Consider the following 15551-nt stretch of genomic DNA (forward strand, 5'->3'; position numbering starts at 1 on the left):
TCTAGTGTTGAGCGAGTATGTTCTGTTAACCCTTTCGCCGGGTATGCTCAGGCCGAGCTCCGAGTATTTACAGCTGCTCGGTTCATGATCTGCGACTGATTGACAGCTTTATTACATGTGAGGAATGTCTATTTCTTAAACATTCCTCCCATGTAATAAAGCTGTCATACGGTCGCAAATCATGCACACGGGAGCGATTCAAACATATCACCGACCAGCTGTAAATACTTGGAGCTCGGCACGAGCATACTCGGAACAGAACATACTCACTCAACACTAGTCTCCTCTCAGACTATTTTTTTACAAGCTAAACATTCCCAGATCCTCTCACCGTTCCTCGTAGGACATGGTTTGCATACCAGTCACCATTTTGGTAGCTCTTCTCTGAACTTGCTCCAATTTCTTCATGTATTTTTTAAAATGTGCCCAGAACTGGACCCAGTATCCAGATGAGGTCTGACCAAAGAGGATTAGAGAGGGATAATTACTTCACGTGATCTAGACTGTATGCTTCTGTTAATGCAACCCAGAACTAGGTTTGCCTTTTTTGCTGCTGCATCACACTGTTGACTCATGTTCAGTCTGTGATCTATTAGTATACCCAAGTCTGAGCTATAAAGAGGTTGTGATCATCAGATGACACAGATACCCGTAAATGTGTTTAAACAATAATTTATTAGCAATATAATGTAAATGCGGTAACAGTCAATTCCACCATCTATTGTCAGCTAGATACATTCAGCCCTGGGCACCACCGCCTGCAGCTGCCCAGGAGTACGGCCCAACACTGATGCCGCGGAGGTTGGACAGACACAACCCCAAAGGCCTCCACTCGTAAAGCAGCAAAATAAAAAACAACATTAAAGAGAAAGTTCCTCCAGTTTGGTTCTCTGGATCCGGCATTCATCTCCATGATGGGAGTTGGGATTGGCACTGCCACCATCTATGGAGGTCAGGAGCGTCGGCCTTAAAGGGGTCATCTAGGACTACAATGCTCAAAGCCATCGTTATCCAATCAGTGGGGGTCTGACCTCTAGCACCATTATTCCTTCAGTTAGCTATTCGGAGAAGAAGAAAAAGGTGAGATTTTTTTTTTTATTTATTTAAAAGGGGGTTAATTCTGTAAGACGCAGGACCCTGGAGATGATGTGGCAGCTCCAATCCTTGTGCCCGATTGTCGGGAGATCACAGACACCGGATTTGATACCATGGGATTAGTAGTCTATGGTCCCGCACCAAACAATTAATCCAGATATACTGTATAATACGAAGACGGGGACTCTGTCACATCACGTGCCCTCCTGATAAGGAGAGTCTTACCCGAGGGCGCCCCCGCCACGCAATTCTACATAGGACACAACACTGGGCAGTGGGGAAGGTCGAGGTCATTGCGGCACCCAGAAGACGGGTTAGAAAATAAATACAATATATGACACAGAAGCTTCCCTATCCCACCAGGATCATCCACAACGGCAGGGGGATTTAATACCGTCAAAGGTCTGGACCCCCGTCAACGTCTCCGGCCATGAGAAATGCACTCCCTGCAAATTTTGAAATCCCCGAGAAGGATTCAGAAGATTAAACTGGGGCCGAGGCGGCACAATCCTCAGCAGGAAGACAGATTTATTTTTTTTTATAGAAAAAGTGAATGTTTCTGATATTTTTTTCACATTAAATTTTATAGAAATAAAATTGAATCTGGATAATCCAAAGCTCCAGTCTGAGGTGCAAGGAGGTTGTGACGGAATATCGCCTTATTCTGGATGCAAAAGTACAAAAAGAGTTCAGTTCAGTGGTTCTTCCGAGGGTTCGGGCTCCTCGTAGTCATCTTCCAGTTTACGACATGGATCAGAATCGCTCGTATTGTTCCCGTGTTTTGTGCAGATGAAGTCACATCAACTAAGAAGTCTCCATATAGAAATGGACCGTCATGGGGGGAATGTCTGGGAATCCCACCACTAGGGGGCACTGCTTGGTCACCTGGCCCAGCTGTTGAATTGACTGTCCTGGCTGGTTACGGACTTGATGCTGCAGCGCTTCTTGACGATCATGTTGATATAGGCTCTCATGATCTTTGTGATCTCTCCGACCTGGAGGAATAAGGACAAGACAAGGACAGAATTTTACTAAGCGCATGAATTCGGGGCTACTGCAAACAGAAATGCTTAGTCTCATACACATTTTCCTCTATATCCAAGTCCCCAGAAGGGGTAAAGAGAGAAACAAAAAAAAGTTTTACTACTATACTGTAAGGGGGGGGTGAGAAGAAGACGCCGAGTCAAGGAGGAGTAAAATTTTATAGTAATGTATATCTCACGAGTAAGGTTTTTCCTTGTGGCGAGTGATATGCCAGATCTGGCATGCCAGTATGAGACGACTTAAACATCTTGCAAGCTCCGCTTGGAAATTAAATATGTAAATTGTCTCTTCAGAGTGGAAGAGGAGTTGGCGTTTAAGTCTCCTTATACTGGCATATCACTCGCCACAAGGAAAAACCTTACTCCTTAGATCCCAGTCTTAGCCTTTCACCCAGCCAAATCAGATCTCATAGTAATGTATAGGAATGTTTTATTGTTATTTGTTTATATAAATCTGCATTTTTATCCTTCTGGCCGGTTTGTGTCTCAGATTTCCTGGAGGTTTTATCTCAAGGCCATCCCCAGGGATGGGGGAGGGCTGTCCATAGGGGAACCAGTGGAAGAAGGGCATAGGGAATAGCTCAGATACTGGGAGGGGTTAGATCTGATAAAAAGTGGAAGCACTTCCTAGTCAGGAGGGGAGTGAAGGAAGTCTCAGACAGTGACAGGGAGTGAAAGGACCAGCAGCGAAAGGTCCTGTCAGTTTCAAGTCTCCCAAAACATTGCACAGATTCCAGGATGATCTTGGGCCTACGGCCCAGAAATGGCATCGGATTCCATGGCTCTGTCTGCCCTGAGATGAAGAGGCCGGTTGGAAAAGATGGTGGGCCTCAGAAGCTGTAATGCCGGATGGAAAGTCCCTGGTACCATCAGAAGCTCTTGAGGTGGGGGCAGGTCGGGCAGAACGGAGACAAGAATCGATAGTGGACTGGGCAAAGGGAAAACCATATGAAAGGGACTGTCATTCTGTATGCTGCAGCTGTATGTATCTGAATTGCACAGAAAAGCTGAACCTGTAGAAACGGACCAAATGTCTCCTGATATGTGCAACTGCATCCGGTCCCATGGACCGGGAAGTAACAAGGACTCCCGAAGGGCAAGCGAGTACAGAACACATCCCACAGCACGACACACAAGATTCCTGTTTAGAAGAGGGATTTCAGGGTGAAGAAAAGTCAACTCCAGCCCACAGCAACCGGTTCTGGACCCTCCCTTCAATAGCATGGTCATTCCTATTATACTTGTACAATACTACCACTCAATCATACTTTGCTTATTTAATAACTTTCATTCATGACACAAAAGGACAACAATTGCATTTGTGATGACACGGACCTGGGTTGTTTCAAAGAACATTTCTCGGTCGTCTACTGTGATCTTGAAGGTGTTGGGCTGCGGAGCTCCGAAGAAAATGATGTGTTCATACTGAAACGTCTCCAGCGGCTTTGGTTCTCCTCGTTTGTAAACAGAGACATTTTCTGCACTGACCCCGAGCCACAAATCATTAGGAAATCCTCCTTCTTTATACTGAAAAACAAGGACAAAGGGGGCAGTATTATAGTAGTTATATTCTTGTACATAGGGGGCAGTATTATATTAGTTATATTCTTGTACATAGGGGGCAGTATTATATTAGTTATATTCTTGTACATAGGGGCAGTATTATAGTAGTTATATTCTTGTACATAGCGGCAGTATTATAGTAGTTATATTCTTGTACATAGGAGCAGTATTATAGTAGTTATATTCTTGTACATAGGGGCAGTATTATAGTATTTATATTCTTGTATATAGGGGCAGTATTATAGTAGTTATATTCTTGTACATAGAAGCAGTATTATAGTAGTTATATTCTTGTATATAGGGGCAGTATTATAGTAGTTATATTCTTGTATATAGGGGCAGTATTATAGTAGTTATATTCCTGTACATAGGAGCAGTATTATAGTAGTTATATTCTTGTACATAGGAGCAGTATTATAGTAGTTATATTCTTGTACATAGGGGCAGTATTATAGTAGTTATATTCTTGTACATAGGAGCAGTATTATATTAGTTATATTCTTGTACATAGGGGGCAGTATTATAGTAGTTATATTCTTGTACATAGGGGGCAGTATTATAGTAGTTATATTCTTGTACATAGGAGCAGTATTATAGTAGTTATATTCCTGTACATAGGAGCAGTATTATAGTAGTTATATTCTTGTACATAGGAGCAGTATTATAGTAGTTATATTCTTGTACATAGGATCAGTATTATAGTAGTTATATTCTTGTACATGGGAGCAGTATTATAGTAGTTATATTCTTGTATATAGGAGCAGTATTATAGTAGTTATATTCCTGTACATATGAGCAGTATTATAGTAGTTATATTCTTGTACATAGGGGGCAGTATTATAGTAGTTATATTCTTGTACATAGGGGCAGTATTATAGTAGTTATATTCTTGTACATAGGGGGCAGTATTATAGTAGTTATATTCTTGTACATAGGAGACAGTATTATAGTAGTTATATTCTTGTATATAGGAGCAGTATTATAGTAGTTATATTCCTGTACATATGAGCAGTATTATAGTAGTTATATTCTTGTACATAGGGGGCAGTATTATAGTAGTTATATTCTTGTACATAGGGGCAGTATTATAGTAGTTATATTCTTGTACATAGGGGGCAGTATTATAGTAGTTATATTCTTGTACATAGGAGACAGTATTATAGTAGTTATATTCTTGTATATAGGAGCAGTATTATAGTAGTTATATTCCTGTACATATGAGCAGTATTATAGTAGTTATATTCTTGTACATAGGGGGCAGTATTATAGTAGTTATATTCTTGTACATAGGAGCAGTATTATAGTAGTTATATTCTTGTACATAGGGGGCAGTATTATAGTAGTTATATTATTGTACATAGGGGCAGTATTATAGTAGTTATATTCTTGTACGTAGGAGACAGTATTATAGTAATTATATTCCATGTTTTCTTTAGGGATCTCTTACCTCAACATCAAAGAGCGTGGATCCGTATCCCGGCCACTCAGTGACAATTGCCATATAATTCACCATAGCTTGGTGCTGGGACATCCCATAGAGGCGGCTCCATTTCTCGGCTATACTTGTGCGAGCTGCGGACAATTCCTCCTTTACCCACATCTCCATCATCTGTTCTTCCTCCATCTTCTGCTTCTTCATGGAGCCCACTTTGAAGCTACGTTTCAAGGTCCCCTCCAGGAAGCTGGTCCTCCTCCTCTCTAGGGTCTGCCCGGAGGAGCCGCTGCTTGTTTTGGTGGCTTGAAGAATCTTATTTTTTAGCCGCTGAACAGGATAAACAGTTTCCAGCGACCATGAAACTTTGGAAAAGTCTCCATGTTGATATTGCAATCTTAAGGCAGCCAAGTGCTGTAAAGTGTCTTCGGGGGCTGGGAAGTGGCCGCTTGTAAGACTTTCATGAGCCTTAAAAATAAAAAAAAAATAAAAATTACAACCATCAGCCACAGAATAGAAGCAGCATGTGGACGTGTATGTAAGAGTCTGCTATTGTTTTATGCTACATAATGGATTCAGACTACCATTAAATTTATGATCAGTATAAAAAAAATAAAAAAGATTTGTTTCAATTTTTCACTTATTTTTAAAAACTGCTTGCTGTCAGATTTTGTGCTAATGGAATGTTTTTTACTGTCTTCAATGAGCTCCCTCTAGTGGTGACCGCAGACAGACAGGATTTTATCATTTATTCTATGTCCATGAGGGGGATTTGGAGCTTTATATCAGAAAAATGAGCCTCTGCCTCCATAATAGATGAATTATAAAATCAATTGAGTTTTTGATCTATTGAGATCTTAAATTGGATGGTTCCAAGCTTTTCAGATTTTATAAAATAATAATAGACAAAGTCTTAGTACATTTCATCAATTGTTGCAAAATCTGTGCCTTTCATACTTATTGCAATCTAGAGAGAAGAGATGGGAATGGCTGGAATATTTTGTTCACTATATGACAGATCTCTCAGCAAGATGAAATGCTCCACAGCGTTTTATTGCTTAAATGATCTATTAAATAAGACCGACCTGCTCAAACATGAAGGCGAATTCAACCCCCTCCTTAGGAACGCTCTGCACATCCAGGAAGCAGTAGAGTTTGAAATACAAGGTCCATTGCCCCAAATCCTCCTCCTCCTCTGTGCTGGTGAGTCTGAGAAAAGAGCGAGAAGGCAGAACAGAACAGCAAGTGAATACACAATAATAGGGGATGTGAGTTATTATCTGTATTATACTCCAGAGCTGCGCTCACTATTCTGCCGGTAAAGTCACTTACATTACTGATTCTATGTACAGAGTTACAGTGCCTTGTGAAAGTATTTGGCCCCCTTGAACTTTACCTTTTGCCACATTTCTGGCTTCAAACATAAAGATATAAAATTCAAATTTTTAGGGAGAAGAATCAACAACAAGTGGAGACAATCATGAAGTGGACCGAAATGAATTGGATATTTTAAACTTTAACAAATTAAAAACTGAAAAGTGGGGCGTGCAATATTATTTGGCCCCTTTACTTTCAGTGCAGAAGTTTAGTGAGGATCTCTGAAGGATCCAATGTTCTCCTAAATGACTGGTAATGATACATAGAATCCACCTGTGTGTAATCAAGTCTCCGTATAAATGCACCTGCTCTGTGATAGTCTCAGGGTTCTGTTTCAAGTGCAGAGAGCATCATGAAGACCAAGGAACACACCAGGCAGGTCCGAGATACTGTTGTGGCCAAGTTTAAAGCCGGATTTAGATACAAAAAGATTTCCCAAGTTTTAAACTTCTCAAGGAGCAGTGTGCAAGCGATCATATTGAAACAGAAGGAGGACTATCAGACCACTGCAAATCTACCAAGACCCGGCCGTCCCTCTAAACTTTCATCTCGAGCAAGGAGAAGACTGAAGAGATGCAGCCAAAAGGCCTATGATCACTCTGGACGAACTGCAGAGATCTACAGCTGAGGTGGGAGAGTCTGTCCATAGCACAACAATCAGTCGTACTCTGCACAAATCTGGCCTTTATGGAAGAGTAGCAAGAAGAAAGCCATTTCTCAAAGATATCCATAAAAAGTCTCGTTTGAAGTTTGCCACAAGCCACCTGGGAGACACACCAAACATGTGGAATAAAGTGCTCTGGTCAGATGAAACCAAAATCGAACTTTTTGGCCACAATGCAAAACGAGATGTTTGGCGTAAAAGCAACACAACTCATCACCCTCAAAACACCATCCCCACTGTCAAACATGGTGGTGGCAGCATCATGGTTTGGGCCTGCTTTTCTTCACCAGGGACAGGGAAGATGGTTAAAATTGATGGGAAGATGGACGGAGCCAAATACAGGACCATTCTGGAAGAAAACCTGTTGGAGTCTGCAAAAGACCTGAGACTGGGACAGAGATTTATCTTCCAACAAGACAATGATCCCAAACATAAAGCAAAATTTACAATGGAATGGTTCAAAAATAAACGTATCCAGGTGTTAGAACGGCCAAGTCAAAGTCCAGACAAGAATCCAATCGAGAATCTGTGGAAAGAGCTGAAAACTGCTGTTCACAAACGCCCTCCATCCAACCTCACTGAGCTCGAGCTGTTTTTCCAGGAAGAATGGGCAAGAATTTCAGCCTCTCGATGTGCAAAACTGATAGAGACATACCCCAAGCGACTTGCAGCTGTAATCACAGCAAAAGGTGGCGCTACAAAGTATTAACTCAAGGGGGCCGAATAATATTGCTCACCCCACTTTTCAGTTTTTAATTTGTTAAAAAAGTTTAATATCTCCAATAAATTTCATTCCACTTCATGATTGTGTCCCACTTGTTGTTGATTCTTCCCCCAAAAATTTGAATTTGATATCTTTATGTTTGAAGCCAGAAATGTGGCAAAAGGTAGAAAAGTTCAACGGGGCCAAATACTTTCACAAGGCACTGTAAATCCTGTATTACATTCCAGAGCGGCACTCACTATTCTGCTGGTGCAGTCACTGTGTACATACATTACATTACTGATCCTGAGTTACATCCTGTATTATACTCCAGAGCTGCACTCACTATTCTGCTGGTGCAGTCACTGTGTACATACATTACATTACTGATCCTGTACTGATCCTGAGTTACATCCTGTATTATACTCCAGAGCTGCACTCACTATTCTGCTGGTGCAGTCACTGTGTACACACATAAATTAAACTGTAGTGTATCATAAGTATGTAGCAATTTTTGGAGCTGTATTTAGAATTTTGTAGGCTTCAGAGCTGAAATCCCCATGCACTCCCCAGTTTATAGGTAGAGCTTGCACTGGTGATTTGCATTTTATGTTGTGAAATCTTTTTTATCAGGGCTTGTAAAATTATCTTATGTAGGAAAAATTAACAGCTCCCCCTCCTATGTAAAACCATTGATAATTGTTATACCAGCTGGAGGGGTAACAGCTGCAGTCCCATGTAAACAAACAGTTAATAAGAAACTGAATTCACCATTCGTAAAAAAAATCCAACCTTTCAAACTTTGCAAGGACGTCCGCCACAATAACCCGACTCTCCACCGCCCGGTCTGTTTGCTTGTTACGTTCAAAAAGGGCGAACATGTTGCGGCTATCATCCATAGACAGGCCACGGATTAATTTCTCCACCACCTGCAATAATATACATCCCCACAATTGTTACTTAGGTTTAAAAGGGACAAAGCTGCACCCCCTAGTGGTGGCTGTATAAATCTCTATGCAGTGAGCTCCCCCTAGTGGTGGCTGTATAAATCTGTATGTAGTGAGCTCCCCCTAGTGGTGGCGGTATAAATCTGTATGTAGCGAGCTTCTTCTAGTGGCGACTGCATAAATCTGTATGTAGTGAGCTCCCCCTAGTGGTGCCTGTATAAATCTGTATGTAGTGAGCTCCTCCTAGTGGTGGCGGTATAAATCTCTATGCAGTGAGCTCCCCCTAGTGGTGGCTGTATAAATCTGTATGTAGTGAGCTCCTCCTAGTGGTGGCGGTATAAATCTCTATGCAGTGAGCTCCCCCTAGTGGTGGCTGTATAAATCTGTATGTAGTGAGCTCCCTCTAGTGGTGGCGGTATAAATCTGTATGTAGTGAGCTTCTTCTAGTGGCGACTGCATAAATCTGTATGTAGTGAGCTCCCCCTAGTGGTGGCTGTATAAATCTGTATGTATTGAGCTCCCCCTAGTGGTGGCTGTATAAATCTGTATTTATAGAGCTCCCTCTAGTGGTGGCTGTATAAATGTATATGCAGTAAGCTCCCCCTAGTTGTGGCTTTATAAGTCTGTATGTAGTTGGTGGCTTCTAGTGGTGGCTTCACTTTCCATTTTTCCTCCCAAGAGCCACGCTCTTTTTTTTATTTCTTTTAGTCGATCGAGTTGCATTAGGGCTCGTTTCTTGTGGTACTAAATTTAGTTGTTTTTGTTACACTATTTGGTCATTATAGGATGGTATTACTAGTGCATTATATGGCGGTATATTACCAAGTGGCCTTGCAATGTATGGTGGTGGTGGCAGCACTGATGTTTTATACCGCATGGCACTTATGGTCCGGCACTGTGTGGAGATGGCCGCAGTCCATAAGCCCCGAGCATCTCATTCAACCATAATACACAATACAGCCGTCCTTCCACCCAGTCATTACCTCTCCTGCCGTGGTGTGAGAATTAATACTGATCTGGCAGGAGCCTCCGCCATGACAGTAGACCGTTGTGGTCATGTTGCTGCGTGACAATAGCGCCGAGATCTCCTCTTGTGACGGGACCAGCTCCCTACATTTAGTTTTCTTCAGAGCGTCAGCAATGAAATGAGCGAACTGTTCAACCTCCGAGCCAGGAAAGCTGTCGCGCACCCTGCAAGAGGCCAACGGGTCAGAAGGGTCCGACAAGGAAACACAAAGTCCATCTATGTCCACTAAGCAACAGTAACATACGCACTACATGGAGAGAAGTATTGCTTCTTTAATCATTGCATTCCAGTTTTCCTTCATTGCGTATAACATCCAGCACTCGCCATGCAGCCGTACATCACCAAGCACAAGGCCGAGCGTCGGATGGAGTGGTGTAAAGCCGCCACCACCGGACTCCGGAGGAGACTTGTTCTGTGCAGTGATGGATCACACTTCTCTGTCTGCGTCTGATGGAGGAGTCTGGTGACTCCAGGAGGACGTTACCCCCTGACTGCATTATACCCACCGTACAGATGGTGGAGGAGGATAGTGCTAGGGGCAGTTATCAGGGGGCGGCCGCGGATGGGAAATCTTAATCTTTAGCACAAGACATTGTGGACAATTGTAGCTTCAGCTTTGTGGGAGCAGTTTGTGGTTCGCCCTTATCTGCCCCCCATGACTGTGCCCAGTGCACAAGCTCCATACAGACATGGGGGGGGGGAGAACATGACCTCAGCCCCATCCAGCACCTATAATGGAGAATGTGAGCCCGACCTCTCCCCCATAAATGCTCTTTTGGATGAAGGGGCAAAAAGCTCTATAGACACCTCCAAAATCTTATAGAAAACCTTCCCAGAAGAGCGGAGCTGTTACATCTGGAGAGGGGGCAACTCCATACTAATGACTATGGAGGTGGTCAGAAAAGCTCCTGGAGGGGGCACATACTTTTCTCCATATAGTGAAGGTAAAAGGGGCATGAACATTACAGCTTTACCTCTTAAGGTGGAATTTAAGGTAGCGCAGGATTTCCCGGCCGGGCAGGAAGGTGCAGCTCATACAGGCGAGCAGCTGCCAGTGGCGCAGGGTGCCCGGGCTGTTCGGCTGGGGCACATGGTTGGTCTGTTTGATCAGCTGGCAGTAAACTTCATCCCTTAAGGGTTTCAGGTCCTGGCAGGTCTGCAGGATGCCCTGGATGATGGGCACCGGGTCAGGGACGGTCTCAATCTCCTGGAGGGAGTTGAAGATCCTCACGGCCTCGTCCTGCAGCGTGGTGTAACCCTTCTCCTTTTGCACTGTAAGAAAGTGATGACAATACTCTGAGTCTACGGTGGGCTGTGGCCGGCGGACTTGGGGGGACTTTCTTTCAATGGGGCGGAGCTGCAATACCAGACGAAACCCACAGACAAGGGAGGCGATCTAGAGCGCCTGTCCTTAGAATTCTATTGTGCTATTCCCTTTATTATTCCTCCTGGATATTCATATCTACATTTCCAAATGGGCGTCACCAATTCTTTGTCAAAAGGCTGTATCGGCTATGAGACCCCCCAGACTGTAGAGACTGGTCCTATTGACAAGGTGATAGGTGTCATCCACTTGTAAAGTTAAAAATTTTGCAGGAGGAATAACACAGGGACAAAGTCATAAAAACTTTAAATCATCATCATTTCTTTTCACACTCTGTTCGTAGCATTTTCTTACTTAATACTCCCAGAGCGCACGTCACACACAGCCCCCTATAAACTCCTATTACCCACTGGAGGACTCAAGTTTCCTTTTGGGCCTCCATGAAGTCATATTAGTGAGGGGAACCGGTGACCGGCTGTATAGAAGAGCAGAGAGGGCGGCTTGTCTCCACGTCTGCTGCTTCTCCGCAATGTGCAGAGGACGGAGGACACTTACAGTTGAGGTTGACGTCCCCGTAAGGCAGCGGTAGAAGTGGCGAGTGCAAGGGATGCTGGGTGTATCGTAATATTGGGTTTCTTCTGTAAGTCTGTTCAACGGCTTCACTGTTCAGGCTGTTCTCCTGGTAGAGAGGGAAGAGGAATTAGCATGACATATGCAGTACACAGACTTCACCGCTGGGTGGCAGTATAACATCAATCACAGCAGCGGGATTGTAAGATGATCGCTAAATAAAGGATTAAAAAAGTGTTTTATCAGCCGCACAATAAAGAAAATGTAACAGCAGAGAAACACAATATCACGGCTCGTATTACACACATGTATCATTCACACATAGAATTAATCTAAAGAAAAGTCACTGTGTATATACATTACTGATCCGGAGTTACATCCTGTATTATACTTCAGAGCTGCACTCACTATTCTGCTGGTGCAGTCACTGTGTACATACATTACATTACTGATCCTGTACTGATCCTGAGTTACATCCTGTATTATACCCCAGAGCTGCACTCACTATTCTGCTAGTGCAGTCACTGTGTACATACATTACATTACTGATCCTGAGTTACATCCTGTATTATACTCCAGAGCTGCACTCACTATTCTGCTGGTGCAGTCACTGTGTACATACATTACATTACTGATCCTGAGTTACATCCTGTATTATACTCCAGAGCGGCACTCACTATTCTGCTGGTGCAGTCACTGTGTACATACATTACATTACTGATCCTGAGTTACATCCTGTATTATACTCCAGAGCTGCACTCACTATTCTGCTGGTGTCACTGTGTACATACATTACATTACTGATCCTGAGTTACATCCTGTATTATACTCCAGAGCTGCACTCACTATTCTGCTAGTGCAGTCACTGTGTACATACATTACATTACTGATCCTGAGTTACATCCTGTATTATACTCCAGAGCTGCACTCTCTATTCTGCTGGTGCAGTCACTGTGTACATACATTACTGATCCTGAGTTACATCCTGTATTATACTCCAGAGCTGCACTCACTATTCTGCTGGTGCAGTCACTGTGTACATACATTACATTACTGATCCTGAGTTACATCCTGTTTTATACTCCAGAGCTGCACTCACTATTCTGAAGATGCAGTCATTACTGAATCTTTCCCACTCACCTTGATGTCCCGGATGAGTTGCTGGGTTGGGGTCTCTATGGGGGCTTTGCTGTCTATTACCCCCTGGATGGCATTGGCCCACCTCATGGCCTCATTGAGAAGCTTTGTGTACAATCTGTAGGAATGTTTCCTCCCGTACACGACAATGTTCCAGTATCCTGCAGATAGAAGTATTATGACAAATTCTGGGTCAGGGTACCGGGAGGAGGATGGGGGGCGCCCCCCGCAGGGATGTGGTCACTGCACCTGTTTCCGTGTGCGTCTTCTCGTCCGGCTGCACCACGGAGCACAGGCTGTTCAGGACCAGGGTGCCCAGTTTGGACGCCGTCCGCTCAGAGGACTTGTAATAATCTAGAGCGTTTCGGGTCAGAACAAACCAGCGACGTTTTAGTTTGAGCGACGCCATTTTGCTGCTGTTCTGGACTTCTTTATGGAGCCAACCTGTCGGAGCGGGAACACGAGCAACATTATATTGTACAACACTGCCCCCTGCAGCCAATATCACGAGCAGCAATCAAAGAGCAAGCTAGGTTTTATATAATGCATAGCTGTATGTTCTGTTCCCATGACAACACTTCCTGCGACGGCATTCTAGCAGGTCAGAGTGGCCATAAGGACATGGGGCGACATTAATAATTGGAATATATACAATATACATTTATATAATCTTCTCTGTCCCTATGACAACACTTCTCTCCATTGTGCTTTAGAAGCTGAGTGGTCATTTCATCACCTGTCCTTATGTACAGTACAGACCAAAAGTTTGGACACACCTTCTCATTTAAAGTTTTGTGTGTATTTTCATGACTTTGAAAATTGTACATTCACACTGAAGGCATCAAAACTATGATTTAACACATGTGGAATTATATACTTAACAAAAAAGTGTGAAACAACTGAAAATATGTCTTATATTCTAGGTTCTTCACAGTAGCCACCTTTTGCTTTGATGACTGCTTTGCACACTCTTGGCATTCTCTTGATGAGCTTCAAGAGGTAGTCACCGGAAATGGTTTTCACTTCACAGGTGTGCCCTGTCAGGTTTAATAAGTGGGATTTCTTGCCTTATAAATGGGGTTGGGACCATCAGTTGTGTCGTGCAGAAGTCTCGTGGATACACAGCTGATAGTCCTACTGAATAGACTGTTAGAATTTGTATTATAGCAAGAAAAAAGCAGCCAAGTAAAGAAAAACGAGTGGCCATCATTACTTTAAGAAATGAAGGTCAGTCAGTCCGAAAAATTGGGAAACTTTCAAAGTGTCCCCAAGTGCAGTTGCAAAAACCATCAAGTGCTACAAAGAAACTGGCTCACATGAGGACCGCCCCAGGAAAGGAAGACCAAGAGTCACCTCTGCTTCTGAGGATAAGTTTATCTGAGTCACCAGCCTCAGAAATCGCAGGTTAACAGCAGCTCAGATTAGAGACCAGGTCAATGCCACACAGAGTTCTAGCAGCAGACACATCTCTACAACAACTGTTAAGAGGAGACTTTGTGCAGCAGGCCTTCATGGTAAAATAGCTGCTAGGAAACCACTGCTAAGGACAGGCAACAAGCAGAAGAGACTTGTTTGGGCTAAAGAACACAAGGAATGGACATTAGACCAGTGGAAATCTGTGCTTTGGTCTGATGAGTCCAAATTTGAGATCTTTGGTTCCAACCACCGGGTCTTTGTGCGACGCAGAAAAGGTGAACGGATGGACTCTACATGCCTGGTTCCCACCGTGAAGCATGGAGGAGAAGGTGTGATGGTGTGGGGGTGCTTTGCTGGTGACACTGTTGGGGATTTATTCAAAATTGAAGGCATACTGAACCAGCATGGCTACCACAGCATCTTGCAGCGGCATGCTATTCCATCCGGTTTGCGTTTAGTTGGACCATCATTTATTTTTCAACAGGACAATGACCCCAATCACACCTCCAGACTGTGTAAGGGCTATTTGACCAAGAAGGAGAGTGATGGGGTGCTACGCCAGATGACCTGGCCTCCACAGTCACCAGACCTGAACCCAATCGAGATGGTTTGGGGTGAGCTGGACCGCAGAGTGAAGGCAAAAGGGCCAACAAGTGCTAAGCATCTCTGGGAACTCCTTCAAGATTGTTGGAAGACCATTTCCGGTGACTACCTCTTGAAGCTCATCAAGAGAATGCCAAGAGTGTGCAAAGCAGTCATCAAAGCAAAAGGTGGCTACTGTGAAGACCCTAGAATATAAGACCTATTTTCAGTTGTTTCACACTTTTTTGTTAAGTATATAATTCCACATGTGGTAATTCATAGTTTTGATGCCTTCAGTGTGAATGTACAATTTTCATAGTCATGAAAATACAGAAAAATCTTTAAATGAGAAGGTGTGTCCAAACTTTTGGTCTGTACTGTATGTATACTGTATATATTCCAATTGATTGGTATATGTATATTCTCTTCCAGTGTCCTATGATAACACTTCCTGTTATTTCAGTGTTGCCATAATCTTACTAGCCCATCAACCAAAACAATTTAAAAACACAAAAGAAGATGTATTACAATAAATATATAATATATTCTTTTGTGTTTCCCTATGACAATACTTCCTGGCACATTGTAGGTGATGTATTCTGAGTATTGTCATATAGCCGTTGGCCCACACAGGAAATAAGTGGAACACTAGAGTATATAAAATATACACA

General features: G+C 43.1%; 1 protein-coding gene across 1 annotated transcript in view; it reads right to left on the bottom strand.

The window, feature by feature from the left end:
- Positions 1-656: 656 nt before the first annotated feature.
- The window catches only part of LOC141161845 (unconventional myosin-X-like), a 79984-nt gene continuing 65089 nt past the window's right edge, over positions 657-15551 (bottom strand). The window contains exons 32-41 of the mRNA XM_073647294.1: positions 13132-13326; positions 12886-13043; positions 11731-11854; positions 10826-11123; positions 9808-10015; positions 8670-8806; positions 6219-6342; positions 5149-5601; positions 3474-3665; positions 657-2090 (exon numbers count right to left, since the gene is read on the bottom strand). Of these exons, the coding sequence (XP_073503395.1) occupies positions 1977-2090; positions 3474-3665; positions 5149-5601; positions 6219-6342; positions 8670-8806; positions 9808-10015; positions 10826-11123; positions 11731-11854; positions 12886-13043; positions 13132-13326 (2003 nt within the window). The 3' untranslated portion in view covers positions 657-1976. The remainder of the gene's footprint in view (positions 2091-3473; positions 3666-5148; positions 5602-6218; positions 6343-8669; positions 8807-9807; positions 10016-10825; positions 11124-11730; positions 11855-12885; positions 13044-13131; positions 13327-15551) is intronic.

This window comes from Phyllobates terribilis, unplaced genomic scaffold (assembly GCF_046119375.1).
Source record: "Phyllobates terribilis strain yellow unplaced genomic scaffold, ASM4611937v1 Scaffold_9__5_contigs__length_417890890, whole genome shotgun sequence".
Classification (NCBI taxonomy): Eukaryota; Metazoa; Chordata; class Amphibia; order Anura; family Dendrobatidae; genus Phyllobates; species Phyllobates terribilis.